Source organism: Malus domestica, chromosome 15 (genome assembly GCF_042453785.1).
Source record: "Malus domestica chromosome 15, GDT2T_hap1".
Classification (NCBI taxonomy): domain Eukaryota; kingdom Viridiplantae; phylum Streptophyta; class Magnoliopsida; order Rosales; family Rosaceae; genus Malus; species Malus domestica.
The window spans coordinates 2,316,457-2,333,234 of NC_091675.1; the positions used below are offsets into that span (position 1 = coordinate 2,316,457).

Genomic DNA, 16,778 nt, shown 5'->3' on the forward strand with positions numbered 1-16,778 from the left:
CCACACTGTTATGCATGAACTCCACACCTTTCTACCATTGTGGCAAAATGCTACTTACAAATACTAATCATTCAAAATTGTCTTAAATTATTACATTATTTTTATAACTTAATATATATTTTTTATATTATAGAATAAATTTTTATAAAATCACCTAGACCACTTATGTCCTAACCCACTGTTCGACTAAAGCTTAACATCTTTTATAACCTTGATTTTTTGCACAATGTTTTATAATATTGATATAGGAATTGTACAAAAAACATGAGATGCGCAGAGCCTTACGTTTAATAGAGTCTCATATTTAATGGTCTCCTTAGCATTTTTTTAAAAATTTTGGTTAAAGAAATAATGACTAAAATTAGTAGTTTTTTTATTGGGAATTTTAACGAAAAGCACATGGTACTGTTCACTTTAACGAAAAACCACATTTTTACACTAAAAAATCAATCATGGTACTATTCACTTTACCCTTTATTTTGTCATTATCATTAAAACTCAAAGTTTTCAAGCCATTTTCATTAGTTTTCCTTTTTTTATTTCATGTTATACACATATATATTTACACTAGAGTTGGAGGAAATAAATTAATATCAAACTCGTTATTCACGAGATTCAGGCCTATTACAAGTGAAGAAGACTGTACGTACATAATACTAAATAACAATTGAAATTTTACTGTACCCAGTGCACAAGGCTCCCGCTTTACGCAGGGTCTGGAAGAGGTAAATGTCGGCTAACCTTACCCCCATTTATGGAGAGACTGCTCCCAAGTCTCGAACCCGAGACCTACCGCTCATGGACGAAGGCACTTGCCATCGCACCAAGTGCGACCTCCAGAAATATTGAGTAACATAAACCACAAAATTTAATTATGTCCTCATCTGCAGATATGTCTTAAACGTATATATCCAGAAGTTTTTCCAATAGATAGACATTCAGATAATAATTAAGATACTGACTAGAAATGGAACATACATACTGCTCAAACTGTACAAGGATTTACGTACTAAACGGGTAACTAATTCATAAAGATTTGGGGAGTCAAGCGCGGTTTGACGAGGACATCGAGAGGGGTGAGTTTCATATTTGTAAGTCCGACGCTTCCGGTCATATCAACCGGTGCATTTTTCAGAGTTGAGACATCAAACGCATGTAGAAAACCAGCCAGAGTCAAAAGCGTCACTTGAAGGCCAAAAGTTATACCAGGGCATGCTCTTCTACCACTACCAAAAGGCATGAGCTCAAAATGCTGACCCCTAACATCAATATCTTTATGGGTGGTGAGAAATCTCTCCGGCTTGAACTCCATCGGGTCGGCCCAAACCCGTGGATCGGTTTGGATCTTCCACAGGTTCACCAACAGCCACGTGCCTTTCGGAACATGGTAGCCTCCGACCGTGCCGTCCTCGGTGAATTCCCTTTGGCCAGAGATTGGTCCAGCAGGACATAAACGCATTGCTTCTTTAACAGTTGCTTGCAGGTAGACAAGATTGCTGATATCTGATTCGTTCACTAGCCTTTCTTTACCAACATGCTTGTCTAGTTCTTCATGAACTTTCTTCAAAGCGTGACGGTTGTTCAAAAGTAGCGAGAGTGTCCATATCAGAGTCACCATGGTTGTGTCACTCCCTCCAAGAATCAGACTCTACAAATAATTGAATCATAATTCGCTTGGGTAGTTAAAACCAAATTTAACCGAGAAAATTTAATTAATTAGTTTGAACTTTTAAAAGAGAGACAATCTAGTTAACTATAAACGAATTTAGTATGTACCAAACATGTTGCTTTGATGACTGTATCAGTATCGAAGCCTGAAACATGTGCTCCATCAAGGACTGAAAGCATCACACCCATGAAATCTTGCTGATCTTGGCCTTTAGCTCTTCTCTGCTTGTGCTCCTCCAACCATCCCATAACAATACTGTCCAACGCTTTGGCAGTTTTTTTCATAGCCTTCTGATGACCGCCCAAATCCAACCACCAAAGCCAAGGAATAGCATCTCCCAACACAAACATTCCCACCAGGTGAAAGAACTCCCTCATGGCCTTTTGCCACGCTCTTGCCTCTTTCTCATCATTCGAATTGCCATTAACAACATTAAGGACTCTCTTTTCGGCAATCATCCTTAAAATCACATTTAGAGTCAAATCCCCAAACCACTGTTTCATCTCCACCGAAATATCGGCCGACGATCCACCATCTTTTCTTTCGGTCCATCGCTTATACAGCTTTTTTAAACGCATCTCCACTTCGGATACTCGAACGCTTTTGAGTAACTCGAGCCTTCGGTTTGAGAGTAGCTCGAGGGATGTAAGTTTGCGTATTTTGCGCCAGTATGGACCGTAGGGGCTAAAGCCGAACATAGCAAAGTCATAGCTCAAGTGCTTAATCCCTAGGGTAGCGGGACGGGAGGAAACAATGGAGTCATTGGTGGTGAAGCACTCCTTGGCAGCCTCCCAAGTATTTATCACCAGAGCTGAGTGGATGCCAATGTTGAAGGTGAAAATTGGTCCGTATTTGTCAACCAAGGCTCCCAAGGTTATATGGGGAAGCTGGGATCCTCCGAATAGATCGAGATGACCTAGCAGAGGCAACCCACCTGCCAATTTTGGTGGTTTGGAACCCCTGGAATTGGTAGCTGCCCTAAACTTTTGTATGAAATAGTACGAAAATAGAAGTACGGCAAAGAGTCCAGCTATGGCAGTGTTTAGGAATGGGAAAGAGAATTCCATTAATTGGAGCTTGGGTTACTTGGTTATCTATCACTACAATGATTCTTATTTATTGTACACGATAACATAATTCCGAGAGATTGAGGATCCTCTCTCGGATCATTTTATGAGGATAGTAGGGATTCTTAAATCGTATCTATTCATATCGTACGATCATCTTTTTGTAATGTATTATTCATATTTAATTTTAAATAAAAATATTTAAAATAATTTTTAATTGCACGATATATAATGAACGAACATAATTTAAAATTTTCTAAAATCCTCACAAAAAGAATTCAGAGAAAATCCTCGAGAATCTACGCTCAGATATACTTTTGGCTTTTCCAATGGATTATTGGAATTTGGATCCTCTCCGAGGTAATTGATTGGAATCCTCTGATTAGTGTTCGTAAGCAGTTGAATTTTTATTCAACGACGACAAACAAAGAAATTTTTTAAAAATTATAATAATTGTAGCTCAACCTTTTGCCTGAGGATCCAAATCCGAATTATTGATCTCTAGGAAGGAAACTGCCAATCGATCACTACCATAGAAAATCCTCCAGAATCTACGCTCAGATATACTTTTGACTTTTCCAATGGATTATTGATCCCTAGGAAGCAAACTGCCAATCGATCACTACCACAAAACGAAAGCATTGTCAGTGGTCCAGTACTTTACGTGAAAAGCTAAAAGTTATCAGGAAAGAAAAATGTGTTATTCTATGAGGACAACTGTTACGGAAACAATCTCAAAGTGAGATTTTACGTAGCTTCACCGTAACATTATATTTTTGGCAGAATATGTTATAAAGCCGGAAGAAGAAGAGTGATAAAAACTAGAAATATGACCCGCGCGTTGGTACGGGATTAAAAACTGTATTAAAAAATTATGTTTCAAGGCTATAAGAGATTGTTATAAATCGTTAATGTTATTTAAACTGAAAGATGTTTAAACTTTTTGTAAGAATTTTACATGAAAAGTATAAATTAGGTGAACGAACTTTTTGATACGATGGATGTCATTGCAGACCATTTTAAATTAAACGAAGAAGGTACGTAGTTGGACGCATGGTAGTTGATACGAAATCTATTATCAATGTATCCTGCAAAACATCACGGAAATAATAAAAAACAATTCTGACAGATGACAGTAAAATAGTGAGACAAACTTGTACCAAACGTACAAACAGGACAAATACTAATTAAGGGGAAAATAACCAAGAATAAAAAGATGAGGCTTTTCAAAGCTTACCAAATAGAATCACCAAGCAATTTTCCAAAGCATTAAGTGATTTTTTGCAATCCTTCTTCGTAAATTTACAAAAAAACACAGGAATAATTATATAAGCAACTAATAAGCTAAAAAGCTGATACAAATTAAGAAGAAAGCATTGAAATTAAAACAATACAATATTTTAACACAAATTGAATGATTCAAATCTCTGTATAGTTATCAATAAAACAGGTGAGTGCATTTTCAACTCTTTGGGTTATTTACTTGAGGTAGATTACACCCTTCACATGCTCGGTGAGGAAAACCAAAACCAATTAATAGCAAATTTAAGGAAAACATCCATTCTAAATATGAAACAAAAGCACATACGTCAAGTCAATCTTCTTACTATATTCATTTCATCCAATGATGCATCAAATATAAAAATTAAATTATACTTCTACTTTGTAACGTTTTGATTTTGTTTTATCTGCAGCTAAACCAAAATTTCGACGGTTCCCAGTATAATTATGTGAAACCAGATAGCAACACCATGTAAAAGTCATATTGGGTGTCCACACCCACACCTATCAATTTACACATAAATTTGAACTTTGAATTACTTGGGTTTCAAAAATATTTGCACAAAAATTTGAAAAAAGATGAATAAATTGAAACAAAGTAATATCCACTGGCAATTGAGACTGACCCAAACCTGTTATCAAGCTCTGCTATACGAAATAGAAGTGGGCTGCTAAGAGAACTGTGCAGCATCGACAAAGTCTAGAACAACCTAGAAATTTACAAAAGTCAAATTTACAGCCAAAGAAGCAATTATTTACTGAATTATAAAGAAAAATCTTCACAAAATAGTGTCTAGTTTTACAAATAAATGAAACCCAAATTAAATTTCTTGATAAAAACTAAAAGCTTGAAAGATTAACTGATTAAGAAAAAACGCATGAATCCTACCATAGAAAAGATGTAAACTTTTGCATTGGCAAACGATTCATAATCTAAAAATGATATCTTAAACAGAACACATTAATCCAAGTCAAAAGTTCCCAAATTTAAATCAACCAATACGAACAAAATATAAAACATGGTTCATTGTTTCTCTTTGCATTTTAAATCACATGGTGTTTCCCAATATACTATTGTCTTAACATTTCTTATACTCATGCATTAGATAAAAAATGATACCATACTAAAATTACATGGACTGCTTTATCACGGTTTAAGGAAGCAACCCCAAATCATAGTATCTACATATTTTTTCAGATTATCTAAAACACTTGAGCAAAACCATCACTTCTCCAATGAAGCCATGTGAGGTGAGCACCTGAATCGACAATGAAGAAACAAAGAAATCAATCTTCGATCACCAAACAAAGATTCAAACCCAAAGCTGTGTAATTCATCAAAAAAATTGACAGAATTGATGAACAAATTGACACAATCGATTGAAGAAAGTGCAAAAATTCTTAAACCTGATCTTCTGGACGCGATGCGATGGGGAGAAATCACATCAACCAGCAACCAATCATGCATCCATAACCTTCCAATACGCAAGAAATCGAAATAAAAATGGAGCTCCAGAAATCACACGAAACATAATTTAAAGTTGTGAATCAACAAAACACAGAATTCTGAATAGATCTGCTTGTCTAATAACAAATCAAATTGACAGCAGCAATTCTTTGTTCTACGTTCTTCCAATGATGATCGGGCAATACTGTTGTTAACGTAGATAAAGGTAAAGGACACAAACCTATAACAACTAATTCAAATATATTCCTTTCAATCTATAAACTAATTCAAAGATTTGCTCTTCCTAGATATCTAAGGAAAGGAATAACATCTCTAATGTTGTCAATACCAGTAGCAAACAGAACCATCCGTTCAAATCCTAAACCAAAACCACAATGTTTGACAGCCCCGAAGCGCAGCAAGTCAATGTACCACTCATATGGCTCAGCAGCAAAGATAAAATCTTTTGCAACACATAAATGGAAACACCAAGTCATCCAACCATAAAACAACACAGCAACGACACCAAAATTAAAAATAAATAAATCCCACAGATTGGACTTTCACACTATAGAAAACATAACTTTCACAATATTAAAAAATACAATTTGTTGTAGAAAATGCGTAAAAAACCGAAATTATTTACCTTGAACATAATTGGCTTCCAAGCTTGTATACAGAAGCCCCAAAAAACGAAAAGCACAGTGACCTGAAACAAAACACAGAAGCAAATCATACAACCAAACAACAGATCTAAGGATATAAACAAAACACCCAAAATTGCAAATAACGTAGAGCAACGCGTTCTGAAACGAAAAACACAAACAAATCATCGACCCGGACAGCGGATCTAATGATATAAAGAAAATACCCAGAATAAGAAAAAAAAATAATTCATCCACAAATCCCACCTCAACATGGAAAACTACCAGAAAAAAAAGAAGTTAAAAAATACTCACCAATAAACGACGGTGGACCTTGGAGGTAACAAATCACCCTGATAAAATGGAAAAACCAACCAAGACGAAAATTAATAGAAATAAATTATTGAAATTAACACCCAAATTCCAGAAATGAAGAAAAATAGAACCTTAATATGGAAATTGAAGCTTTACTTGCAGATCGGCAACGACAAACGACATCCAGTGGTAGGGTACCTCAAGAGTGAGAGAGACAGCTGAGAGATGAGTGAGAGACGCTGAGAGAAATCGAGATTTGAGAGCGATAGAAGCAGACTTTTGTGAGAGAGAAAAGTGAATACGGAAGGAAAAGTGCAGAAAATGCCAAAGCATAACTTTTTACTGATGATCGACGCGTGGGCAAGGCGGGCAAATCCAGAAGACGGAGAGGATAAATGCGTGGCCTCGGAGGGTAAGGAAGTCATTTCACTGTAGAAAAGAAGGCAAAAAAGTGACTTAACAAACGAATTGAGGGGTATTTTGGTCCGCACACTGCTCTAAAACAGTAACCATATGTTTGGGTTTTAGTATATATAGAATGTGAGGTGGTATAGGAGAGATTTTCGGGGTATTCAGAACATGAAGTGATACATCATATGTTATTATACAAGTGATGAAATACTTTTGTTAAAAATTAACGATTTATAAATAAAACTTTCCTCTACTTATGTGAAATAACGTTCTTTAGTTCATCACGTCAGGTGAAAAGATTATCTTTCTCCATTTGATCATAATGGAGGGTGTAACTATTTAAACTTATCCGATTATATAACACTACTGTTTAATTTTTAATTGTTATGTAAATAATCATGTGAAGGCTCATATTATAACTCTTAGAATTTGTAATTAAGTTGGTTAAAAAAATTTAATTTTATATTTTTCAAAACATAATAACAAGAAAAAAGGTCTATAATTATTTCAATAATTTAAAAAAGTGAGACAGTTTTGAATCTAAAATATATGAGTAAATTACCAACAATCATTACTTTAGTCTAAAGAAGGCTTTTCAATTGCACTGTACAAATGAACAATGTTTTAAACCACATTTCAGTTTATTTACAAGATTGCCACTCGGATGCTTTTAACCACCTTTCACTTAATTTACAAAATTGCCACTCAGGCTTAAAAACCTATTTTCAGCCGTTGGCTGCATTTGACGTTTGAATCGGCGAGAGAGAGGGGAGGGGGACATCACGCCTGACAAATTGGAGAGAGACAATCGCTCCCATTTTTTACTCGGAGACAGCTGGGTGTGCCTCTGGCGAGCGGAGAGAGGGGGATAGAGCGACTACAGAGGAGGGAGACACAGAGCTTGACAGATTGGAGAGAGATGGGAGCTACGAGTTTGGACGGAGTGAGAGAGATATTTAGGTAGGTGCTTTGCCAGGCTCTCTCGGCCGCTAATCTTGATGCACACGTGTTGATGATCGTGGGAAGGGAAGAACGATGGTAAAGCTGGCCCTTTCCATTTCCTTCTCAAACCCTCATTGCCTCTTCCGTCTCGCAGACCCTGCGAGAACGACGGTCTCTCCTCCATCCTATCCTCCAGTCGCCGCCGTCTCCCTTCTCTAGGTAGGGTGTTGTGCGTGTGCGGTCATGCTTGATGATCGTGGAAGCCAGCGATTCAGCTTTTACGACATAGCCTCGACTCTGCTTCCATCTCCATTTTCTCTCCTCGCCTTCTCTCTCAGAAATCACCAACGAGCTTAAAAACCACCAAGCCGTTAGAAATCTCTTCGATTCTCTCTCAGAAACTACGAAGCACAACGACCTCTTGCTAAAAAACCGTGAATTTAGTCCCACTTCGAAGGAAATTTTAAGCTCATAAAAGCCTTGGTTTCCTGGTGAGTTCTCCAGCCGATTTGGAGTAGGTAATTTTATGATTTGCAGTTTATTTTGGGAAATGATTGACGGGTTTGCAGTTCATTTTACCATTTCTAGAATATTTGCAGTTTATTTTGGGGGTTTACACTAAAATTGAGGAAGCATATATGAACGCAAAGGCTCGAGGATGTACGACAACTTGGATATGATAGGGTACAACCTATGACATTTCTGTAAATTCAGTTTCTTTTTTCTTTTCATTTTAGGGGTTTTTTTTAACTATTTAGTTTTTGGGTTTTGTCTAATTTTTGTGGTCTGCTTTATGGATTGTTCTCTTTGGAAGCTTCTTTCCAGCCTTGAGCTTCTTCTTGCCAAAAGAGTGTTCGATTGATTTTTCCTCCTCAAATCAAGGGTTGGTGTCGGGATTGAGGGGTGGGTCCAAAATGGGTATGGTTCTGAGGGAAAGAGGGATGGCAGAGACAGAGGTCATGGAGTTGGGCGTGGGAATTCCAAAAATCAAGGGCTGCTGTCAGTGGGTGTTAATATCAGCAATGAGCATGATTGGGATGTGAGTTCTCTCAACCTTTTGATTAATTTTTTATATTTTGGCTTTTTATATAAGACATGTAGCAGCTGAGATTCAAAGCTGCTTCGCTTTCTTTCTCAAGTGTTTCATCAAGGAAGAAGATGGTCAGTTAGTTCTCTATTTTTAAAAAAAATAAAAAAAAAATCATCATTTGAAGAATTTTGGGAAAGTTTTGAGATTTTGAGCTTATGATTCATATTTTGTAAACCAAATGAACCCAAGATCCGGATTCCGAAATCTTCAGGACCTATAGAAGAGGAATATGCCATTGAGATTATTCTTAGTGCGTGCTGAAACAGAATCTCAACAAGACATTACGCTGTTGATTTAATAATCAACTATAGTATTGTGGTCTGAATTCTTTCTTATTAAATTCAGCTGGTATTTTACCCATATTAAGATCTGTATGTGCATCATTTGTTTTTGAGGTCTCTAATCCCAAAGTCTTTTTTGTCAAATCCTTTTAGGAAATTAGCATGTCAAATCACGTTTGTTGATCTTTTTTCGAAGCATATTCACTGAGTACACTACCTGCATAATATAGGCTTATATAATACAAGCTTAGGAAACTATCAGAATTTTTATGTTTGGGAATGAGCTTCCTGCCAAAAGAGAGGTAATTGTCTTATATCTTCTTCTCTCTTTGTGTTTATATTTTTTTTCCTGAGTTGTGTTCGAATATGACAAACAAGAACTACAAAGGCAGCTAAGAATATCCAGCCATCGATTAGCGGTTGAAGAATTAATTGGTCGTAGATCTTGGATTTGTAGTGTTTTCATTTCGGAAACATGTGAGACTTTATGCATCATGTATATCTGTGCAATTTTATATCCCTTATATATTTACGGAGCTGTGGCAAAGCTTCTCATAGTCGTCAGGATGGTAAAGGTTTAAAAATGTCTAATTTTATTCACATGTGTATTCTTTTTCATGTGTATAAGCAAATGTACATGCATAGGCATGGTGTGTGCGTGTTTCTTCTTTGCTTTACTTTTATTTTTATTGAGATTTGGTCAATATTAAATTCAAATTGATATTTTAGACTTTACTCATTTTCGTAACCCAACATGTAAAGGGTTAATTCTATTTTTAGGTTGCAGGAAAATACGGTGTATAATCTTGGGAGTGCTTTCGATTCTACTCTCATCTCTAATATGAATATAGGTTACAACCCTGCCCTGTGTAATCCAGAAGCTAAAATCACACTCTCTCAATCTGAACTTCATCGTAGATGTACTCTCTTTCCCTCTTAATTGCTTCTTAGGGCTTCCCTGTTTTGATTTCATCCAATTTGTTAAATTTATTGTTAATTTCAGGGTACTACCATTTTTCTGCTGACTTTGATTCCACACTTCAGAAAGGTATGCCTCTAATTTATGATAAATTTTGCCAATTTGCTTCTTGATTTGGAAAGGTATGACTCCAATTACTTTGTTTTCCAAAGCCATCATAGCATCTGCATCCTCAGTTGTAGAACAAAAGCTAATCCAATTGCTAATCTTAGCATCTGCATCACCAATTCACCATTATCTTTTGATTTTGAGTGCCTTTATCGAATAGAGGGCAACTACACAGTTTTATGTCTTCGATATACAAATATCAACGCTGATTTCTTTTGTTTACTAAATACATGCATAATCTGTGGTTCGTTTGAACTTTGATATATGTCAAAACTTATAATAAAGGTACTGGGACGTTGTTTGGAACAGAGTTGGAGGTGACGATGTGGTGGAAAAGTAAGTCCTCTTACTTTCCTCTCTAGCACATACTACATAATCTTTCCAACTTTGACTAGAATTATATCCACAACTCATTTGCTGGCTACAAGAATTGGATATAGAGTAATGGTTTAATAATGGTTTTAGAATGGTAAATGATCGCAGAAGCAACATGGAATTCAATAGTTGATATTTTGACTATAATTACTTTTTGACACTAACGGCTTGCCACTGGTAGCTTCTTAAGCGGAAGATCCTATTCAATTCCTTATCTCATTGTTGGATTTGCCATTCAATTCCTTATCTTACTTTTGTATTTTTCATGGAGTTTGGGTGCACAATTACAAGGAGAGAAAGAGAGGGTGGGTGCAGTCATTTTCTCTTTCTATATCTTTCCTTTCCCAATTTGCGTCTCTGGTTGTTGGCGTTCGTCTTCCTCCTCAAGGTAAGGACTTTTCAATCAATTTCTGAAGATTTAATATGGGTTTTATTGTTTTAGTTCGAACATTCACGGATCTATGAGCAATAGTTTCAGATCTAATGGTTTTGTTTTCGAATTTTCCTAGCTGTGTAGTTCACCATTTTTTTTGCTTCTGAATCTGAAAAATAGATTGAATTTTTTTATATTTTTTTATTGCTGTAGACATAACCCAGAATTTATTTTTTCATTTGGTGAATTGGGTTTGGTTGTTGTACATTTCTCTCTCTGCATCTACAGAACGTTGTTCTACCATGCCTGGGTTTCGAAGTTCCAAATCCAATTTAACGCTTCATCAACTCCACTTAAAGTTTCCTGCATCTCTCTCTCCTCAAATTCTTGGCCAAATAATTTTATAAGCTTCAGGGAAATGATGCTAAAAGTGCTTAAGCTTATCTATCTGTTTATTTATTTTAACTTTTGTTTTAGTTGTTTTTAGAATGAGTACAATTGAATTGCTTGCCTGATTATTTGGTAAAAGTGCTTTTCTGCGAATAATCATTTGTTAAATGTGTTTTTCTGTGAATAATCATTTGTTAGATATGCTTTTGCATTTGAAGATTGACATTCATGTTGCAAGAATTAAGTTGTGATAGATTATTCTGTAGTCCAATTGCAAATGTGTTGATGAAGAGCTGGAACATGTATACACCTGCTTTTAACAACTTTGATTGTTAGGGTTTTCTGGTTTGTTAATTTGGTATTTCCTAAATCTTCACTTTTAGGTTGAGGAGAAAATTGTATAGATTTTTTGTCAATTTTATTCTTCATTCTGAAATTTGTGTAATTGGTTGGCTCAAATCTTTATATGGATTGCTTTGTGTGATTGGTTGACTCAAATTTTTCATATTCCTTTGTATGGATTAATTTGTGTAATTGGTTGGCTCAAATCTTTATTTGATCTAACTATTCCAATTTGGCTAATTTGGTTTTTAATTTTTGTTTAGGTTTGATTATATTGGGGTTGAATTCTAAAGTGAGGGTGTGGGGGAATAAGGGTGCAGGATGTGCGCGTAGGGTGCAGGATGTGCGCGTAGGGTGCAGGGGTTTCAGGGGTGGTAGGGGGTGGGGTGCGCCTGTGAATTGCGGAGCTGCTCAGCTCTTCCTCTATAAGATGAGTTTCATCCCTGCCTTAATTCACTTAAATCCTGTGATTTCATGCCTTTTTTTGTTCTGATTCTGAGAGCATGTTTTAGATGGTGGTTTAAATTTTTGCTTTGTTCTGCCTCTAGACAGCCGCCACCACCACTTTGTCCAAATCTGATGGCTCAGGCTGTAGCATCTGCGTGAATCTCCCCGTACAATTGGACTCCGCAATGTTTTCCAAATAAACTCCAAACTCCGAAGGTGCAGCTGAAAAGTTAGAATCTGAGGCAATCAAATCCAATCCAGGGAAGAGATTGGATAGCTTCTGAGGTGTGGCTATGATCTGCTCTGACAATTCCAAATGGAGATGATACTGAAGAAGATTGTAAGTCAAGCCTAATCACTAAATACATTAGTAATTTTAGTGACTGGTCTGAGAAGAAGACATTGAAATAATGATAAGAATATGGTAATTCACAAATGATTAGGATTGTGTGAATGTTAGTTTAAAATGAAGTTTCTGTGTTAGAATTAAAAGAACTATGCACGGTGGATTTTTATAGGTGTCATGAAATTTTTATACCAGTTTTATTTTATGGGAATTAAGTGCAGAGCGGTTTGGGATATCTGTGCAGCTCACATAAGAAGAGAATTGCAACTCTCGGGCTGAGAGGTAACTGGGATTTGTTCTTCTGGGTCAGTTTTTAAGGTTAGGGTTTTTTTTCGCGTTCGGTTGTTCTGGCAAGTTTTGTTGTAGTGTGTGTGTGTGTGTGTGTCCATCATCATGTCATTGGAATCATATGTTTGAATTTGGATTTGGAATAGTTTTTCTGATGTTTGTATTTTTTGTATATTATAATTCAGTGCAGGTTTGCATTGGATATAGGATAGTCATGGATTGGTTTAAAGCTTGGCTAATGATAGTTTCAGATCTTGATCATACGATTGTAGGTTCTGTAAATGGTTTTGTCATCGTAGGTTCTGTAATTTGAATAATATAAATTAGGGTTTTTCGCTTAGTGTCCAATTAGTGAAGAAAGGATGATTCTTTTTGCTACCATGCATATTTAAGCTGTAAACATCTGAAAAGCAGCTTAATTGAAGTGAAATTTCCAGTTTTTGAGCCCGATTTTGAGTCTTGAACTTTGAATTTGTCTATATGTAGATCAGCTGAAGCTATCTACGTAGTAGTTTACAGTATTTGTATTGGTAATTATGTGTTTAAGTTGCGCAACTTGAATTGCCCCAATATCTTTTGTGTGCAATTTGGTTTAGAAATGTGGGTTTTGATGTTTTGGCAGGCATTGGAAAAAAAAATAGAAATTGGTTTTCGCTCAATGTGTAGTTAAATCTTAAAATACAGTTTATTAAATTGGGTTCATTAATTATGGGTGGTAGCAAATTAGTGACGTCGACTCCTGTAAGGAAGAGGTTGATGAGAGACTTCAAGAGGCTGCAATAGTATGCAAAAAGGCTGTTGATTCTGCTGGTTTTTTTCTGTAATCAATTTAGGAGTTCCTGTTGTATTCTTAAGCATAACGTCTGACTGCCAATGACATATTCTATTGCTTTCTACAGCTGCCAATGCCTAAACCTCCAACAAAATGGAAACTTTTTCCAAAACAAAAGGTAAATCATTACTGCAGGAGCTGAACAGTACCTTTCCTCTGTTTTTTTTTTTTTCTTTCTTCTTCCCCCTTCAAGGCTTTGTTTTGGTTCTCATATGTGGCCATTTGGTCATTGAGAAATGTAGTTGGATTTAAGATTTTGAGAAATTGGGCCATCTCTAGGAAAATTTCAGAATTTGGGATTGGACCTGTCAAGTTGTTATAAGAAAAGTCATAGGTATCCACGGACATGGTTGCTATCCGTTTGAATTTTGTTACAATAGTTTCCCTTGAGCATAATGGTTGCACTGAATTTGTTTTTTGATGATTCAATTTTGGGTTTGAAAAAATGCTCCCAGGTTGAACAAAAATATCTCCAGGATCCCTATTTTTTTAATGGCGCTGTTAAGGTAAATTTTCTTTATCCCTATTGCAGAGTAATTTTTGATGGATTATGTCTTCTGAGTAGTATACAAGCCGGACATTGTATCTTTGAGAAAGTTTATGGTGTATAGTTTCTGCATAAGTTTATTCTGGGAGTGGTATAGAACCATATATGGAGCTTCGTGGTGCATGCACTGGAAATTTTATGATTTAGGATTTTTTCGATTTCCTCCCTTTAGTTGTTTTATGTATGGTGAATGAATTGAATTTGGAAGGAAGGCAACTCAATGGTTGTCTTTTTCTTTTTTATTTATTGCAAGAATGCTACTAGAAGAATGGCAGATTTTAACTATGACTGTCATTGAAGATTTATCTTGAATCTGGACAGGTTTTTGTCAATTGTTATTTACAAAGGTTGTGACTCTTCGTGCTGGCACCAAAATAAAGTTTGTAGAAGGTTGTTTACTGACGATAAAAGGTAGCTTGCAATTTTTATTTTAATGAATCTTATTAAATGCATTTGAGTATCACAAAAATTTTCTCAATTATTTTAGCTATTAGGAAAATCACTCCACTAAAACTGTTATTCATTTACATTAACAACTTTTATTTTTCCAAATTGTAACAGAGAAGCATGCATATCATGAAAAATAAAAGACGGAAGTTCTGAAGTGACGACCAGGAAAGTTTAGAAGTCTAATATAACTGTAAACAAGAATGTAAATCCGGGATGAAAAATGTTAATATAATTATGATTCTGGATGACTCATTTGCGAATTTTATCTTAATTTGAATAATTTTTTATCTAGGTGTACAGTTACATCTGTGATTTGTTGTTTATGTGGTGAAAAAATAAGATGGCTTTATATTTTTTTATGAGACTTAATTTTGAGTTTTGAATTTGAGTTCTCATGCAAGAATTCACTTGAGTTTTGAGTTCCCATATGTTTTCATTGTTTCATTTATACATCTGTTGGAGGATTGGAGGGGATTGGGAGGCAGATGAGTGAGACTTCTGATGGATACATAGAAATAAATGGTCTCTCACATCTTGAACCAGATTACTCTGGGTTTTTGGCAGGTATGAATGATTCCAGCCTTTTTTTTTTTAATAGATGAGCTATGCTTTCCATATCAATCAGAATATTCTGTTATTAGAAGCAATTACATAGAGTTAGGCCAACTAAAATGGCTGGACAGAAAAAATGGTCCTAATTTTTCACTCTAATGATGTTGGCAAGTAACGTTGATTGTTATAAACGTTGGCGGTCCTTCTGTTTTTTCACAATGTAAGCCCAAGATTATACGATGGTGCTCAATTTGGATTTGTTGCTTCTTCTATTTCTCAAGGAAACAGAACTTTTTTGGAAACCATCTCTTTCTAATCAAAGACGTTCAATTTCTTCCCACTCATTGTACAATGTGTTTATAATTGTTTTGAATTTATTCAAATTAAATGTGTTTTATTCATCCGATTACATCTGAAACAACAGGTTCCCGCAGCAACGCGCGGGCATATTTTCTCGTCTATTCTAAAGTAGGGGGAGGGCAGGCATTGTTCACGTTTGTTTTGATTTTGCTTTATTTACAACAATACCAGCCGAATGTGGCTGGGTTGGGAGGGTGATTGTCAAAATTTTAGAGGGTAATTTTGTCCATATGGCTTATCAGGGAGCCACTCGATTTCACGCTATTTACAACAAAACCGTGAGGTTTGGGCTGGTATTGTGGCTGGGTTGGAAGGGCAATTTTGTCCTGTGCGTTAGAGAGGGATTGGGGTGGGTTTGGGTTTGCTGTCATTCAGTGAGGGTTTCGGGATGGGAGGCCATGCCTCCGATAGAGAGAGAGAGAGAGAGACAGATAGCGAGCAATAGAGAGAGAGAGGGAGGGGGAGAGGGAGAGGTTAGGATGTCAGTGCCCCAATGTTTGATATGGTGACTGGGTGGTGACAGTGAAAGAAAGAGGATGGGTTGTCCGGATTACGGGGAGAGAAACAGAGAGGGAAGGGTGGGGATGGTGAACAGGCCCAAGCATGTTCCCTCAGTCCGGGATTCACTCCCGATCGTCCATGCCCTGTTGCATGTTCAGATAAGTCTCTTTTTCATTTGGATTTTGAACTATGTTGGTACCATATATTTGGACCTCGTATTTGGGCCTTGGGCTTCGTATTTGGGCCTCACACATTAAGCCCACGACAAATGTAAAAGAGGAGGAGCCCCTTATTCTATAAAAGGGGACTCCCCCTCATTCTAAAAAAGGTCTTAAGTCCTCATTTCTAAGGGCTAGAGCTGAAAACAAAGGCTAGAGGCCTTGAGAGAGAGTCCTCACACCACCGAGGCTCTCCTCTCCCTTCTCTTCTCTCTCTGGGGGACTTCCCCTCAAACACTTGTATCCACTTGTATCCATACAATTACAGAGAAACAGAATCAACTACAGTGTGGACGTAGCCCAAACATTGGGGTGAACCACGATAAAATCCTTGTGTTCTTTGTGTTCTTCGTGTTCTTGAGCGTTTGTGCAGATTCACGGTCGGATTTACGTTGTTCCAAGACCACCCCGGTTTTATGCATCAACATTTGGCGCCGTCTGTGGGAATCGACACGAAAAGCTATGTCGGTTCTCTTTCATTTTTTTTCATCAAACCTCACAACCTCCACCGTGAATCTGCAAA

General features: G+C 36.5%; 3 protein-coding genes across 42 annotated transcripts; 1 reads left to right on the forward strand and 2 right to left on the reverse strand.

Moving 5' to 3' along the window:
* Positions 1-850: 850 nt before the first annotated feature.
* On the reverse strand, positions 851-2,887 carry LOC103441496 (cytochrome P450 CYP82D47-like). Its single transcript, XM_008380179.4, has 2 exons — positions 1,777-2,887; positions 851-1,648 (listed from the first exon to the last, which is right to left on the reverse strand). The coding sequence occupies exons 1-2, from the start codon at positions 2,734-2,736 to the stop codon at positions 1,022-1,024; spliced, it is 1,587 nt and encodes a 528-aa protein (XP_008378401.3). The 5' UTR covers positions 2,737-2,887; the 3' UTR covers positions 851-1,021.
* LOC103445995 (uncharacterized) lies at positions 2,885-6,984 on the reverse strand. 25 transcript variants are annotated; one of them, XR_011576250.1, is made up of 9 exons: positions 6,555-6,706; positions 6,424-6,461; positions 6,111-6,173; positions 5,425-5,492; positions 4,650-4,727; positions 4,393-4,521; positions 3,974-4,028; positions 3,268-3,358; positions 2,885-3,114 (listed from the first exon to the last, which is right to left on the reverse strand). XR_011576250.1 is itself a non-coding variant. In XM_070813938.1 (6 exons), exons 1-5 carry the CDS (start codon positions 6,754-6,756, stop codon positions 4,666-4,668), a joined length of 408 nt encoding a protein of 135 aa, XP_070670039.1. In that variant the 5' UTR covers positions 6,757-6,817; the 3' UTR covers positions 4,442-4,521; positions 4,644-4,665. The 25 variants fall into 25 exon arrangements, 9 of the variants coding, with proteins under 9 accessions (XP_070670037.1, XP_070670034.1, XP_070670039.1 ...); XR_011576239.1 differs by lacking the exons at positions 2,885-3,114; positions 4,393-4,521 and adding an exon at positions 5,814-5,927 and having other exon boundaries at positions 3,236-3,358; positions 6,580-6,984; XR_011576242.1 differs by lacking the exons at positions 2,885-3,114; positions 4,393-4,521 and adding an exon at positions 5,814-5,927 and having other exon boundaries at positions 3,236-3,358; positions 4,644-4,727; positions 6,580-6,984.
* A 1,167-nt stretch (positions 6,985-8,151) lies between these two features.
* LOC103426478 (uncharacterized) lies at positions 8,152-14,915 on the forward strand. 16 transcript variants are annotated; one of them, XM_070813941.1, is made up of 13 exons: positions 8,160-8,267; positions 8,376-8,460; positions 8,591-8,815; positions 9,928-10,067; positions 10,151-10,195; positions 10,520-10,570; positions 10,881-10,997; positions 11,978-12,501; positions 12,724-12,825; positions 13,695-13,745; positions 14,083-14,133; positions 14,496-14,585; positions 14,736-14,915. In XM_070813941.1, exons 2-8 carry the CDS (start codon positions 8,435-8,437, stop codon positions 12,205-12,207), a joined length of 834 nt encoding a protein of 277 aa, XP_070670042.1. In that variant the 5' UTR covers positions 8,160-8,267; positions 8,376-8,434; the 3' UTR covers positions 12,208-12,501; positions 12,724-12,825; positions 13,695-13,745; positions 14,083-14,133; positions 14,496-14,585; positions 14,736-14,915. The 16 variants fall into 16 exon arrangements, with proteins under 16 accessions (XP_070670054.1, XP_070670042.1, XP_070670040.1 ...); XM_070813939.1 differs by having other exon boundaries at positions 12,724-12,789; XM_070813943.1 differs by having other exon boundaries at positions 12,729-12,825.
* The last annotated feature ends 1,863 nt before the right edge of the window (positions 14,916-16,778 follow it).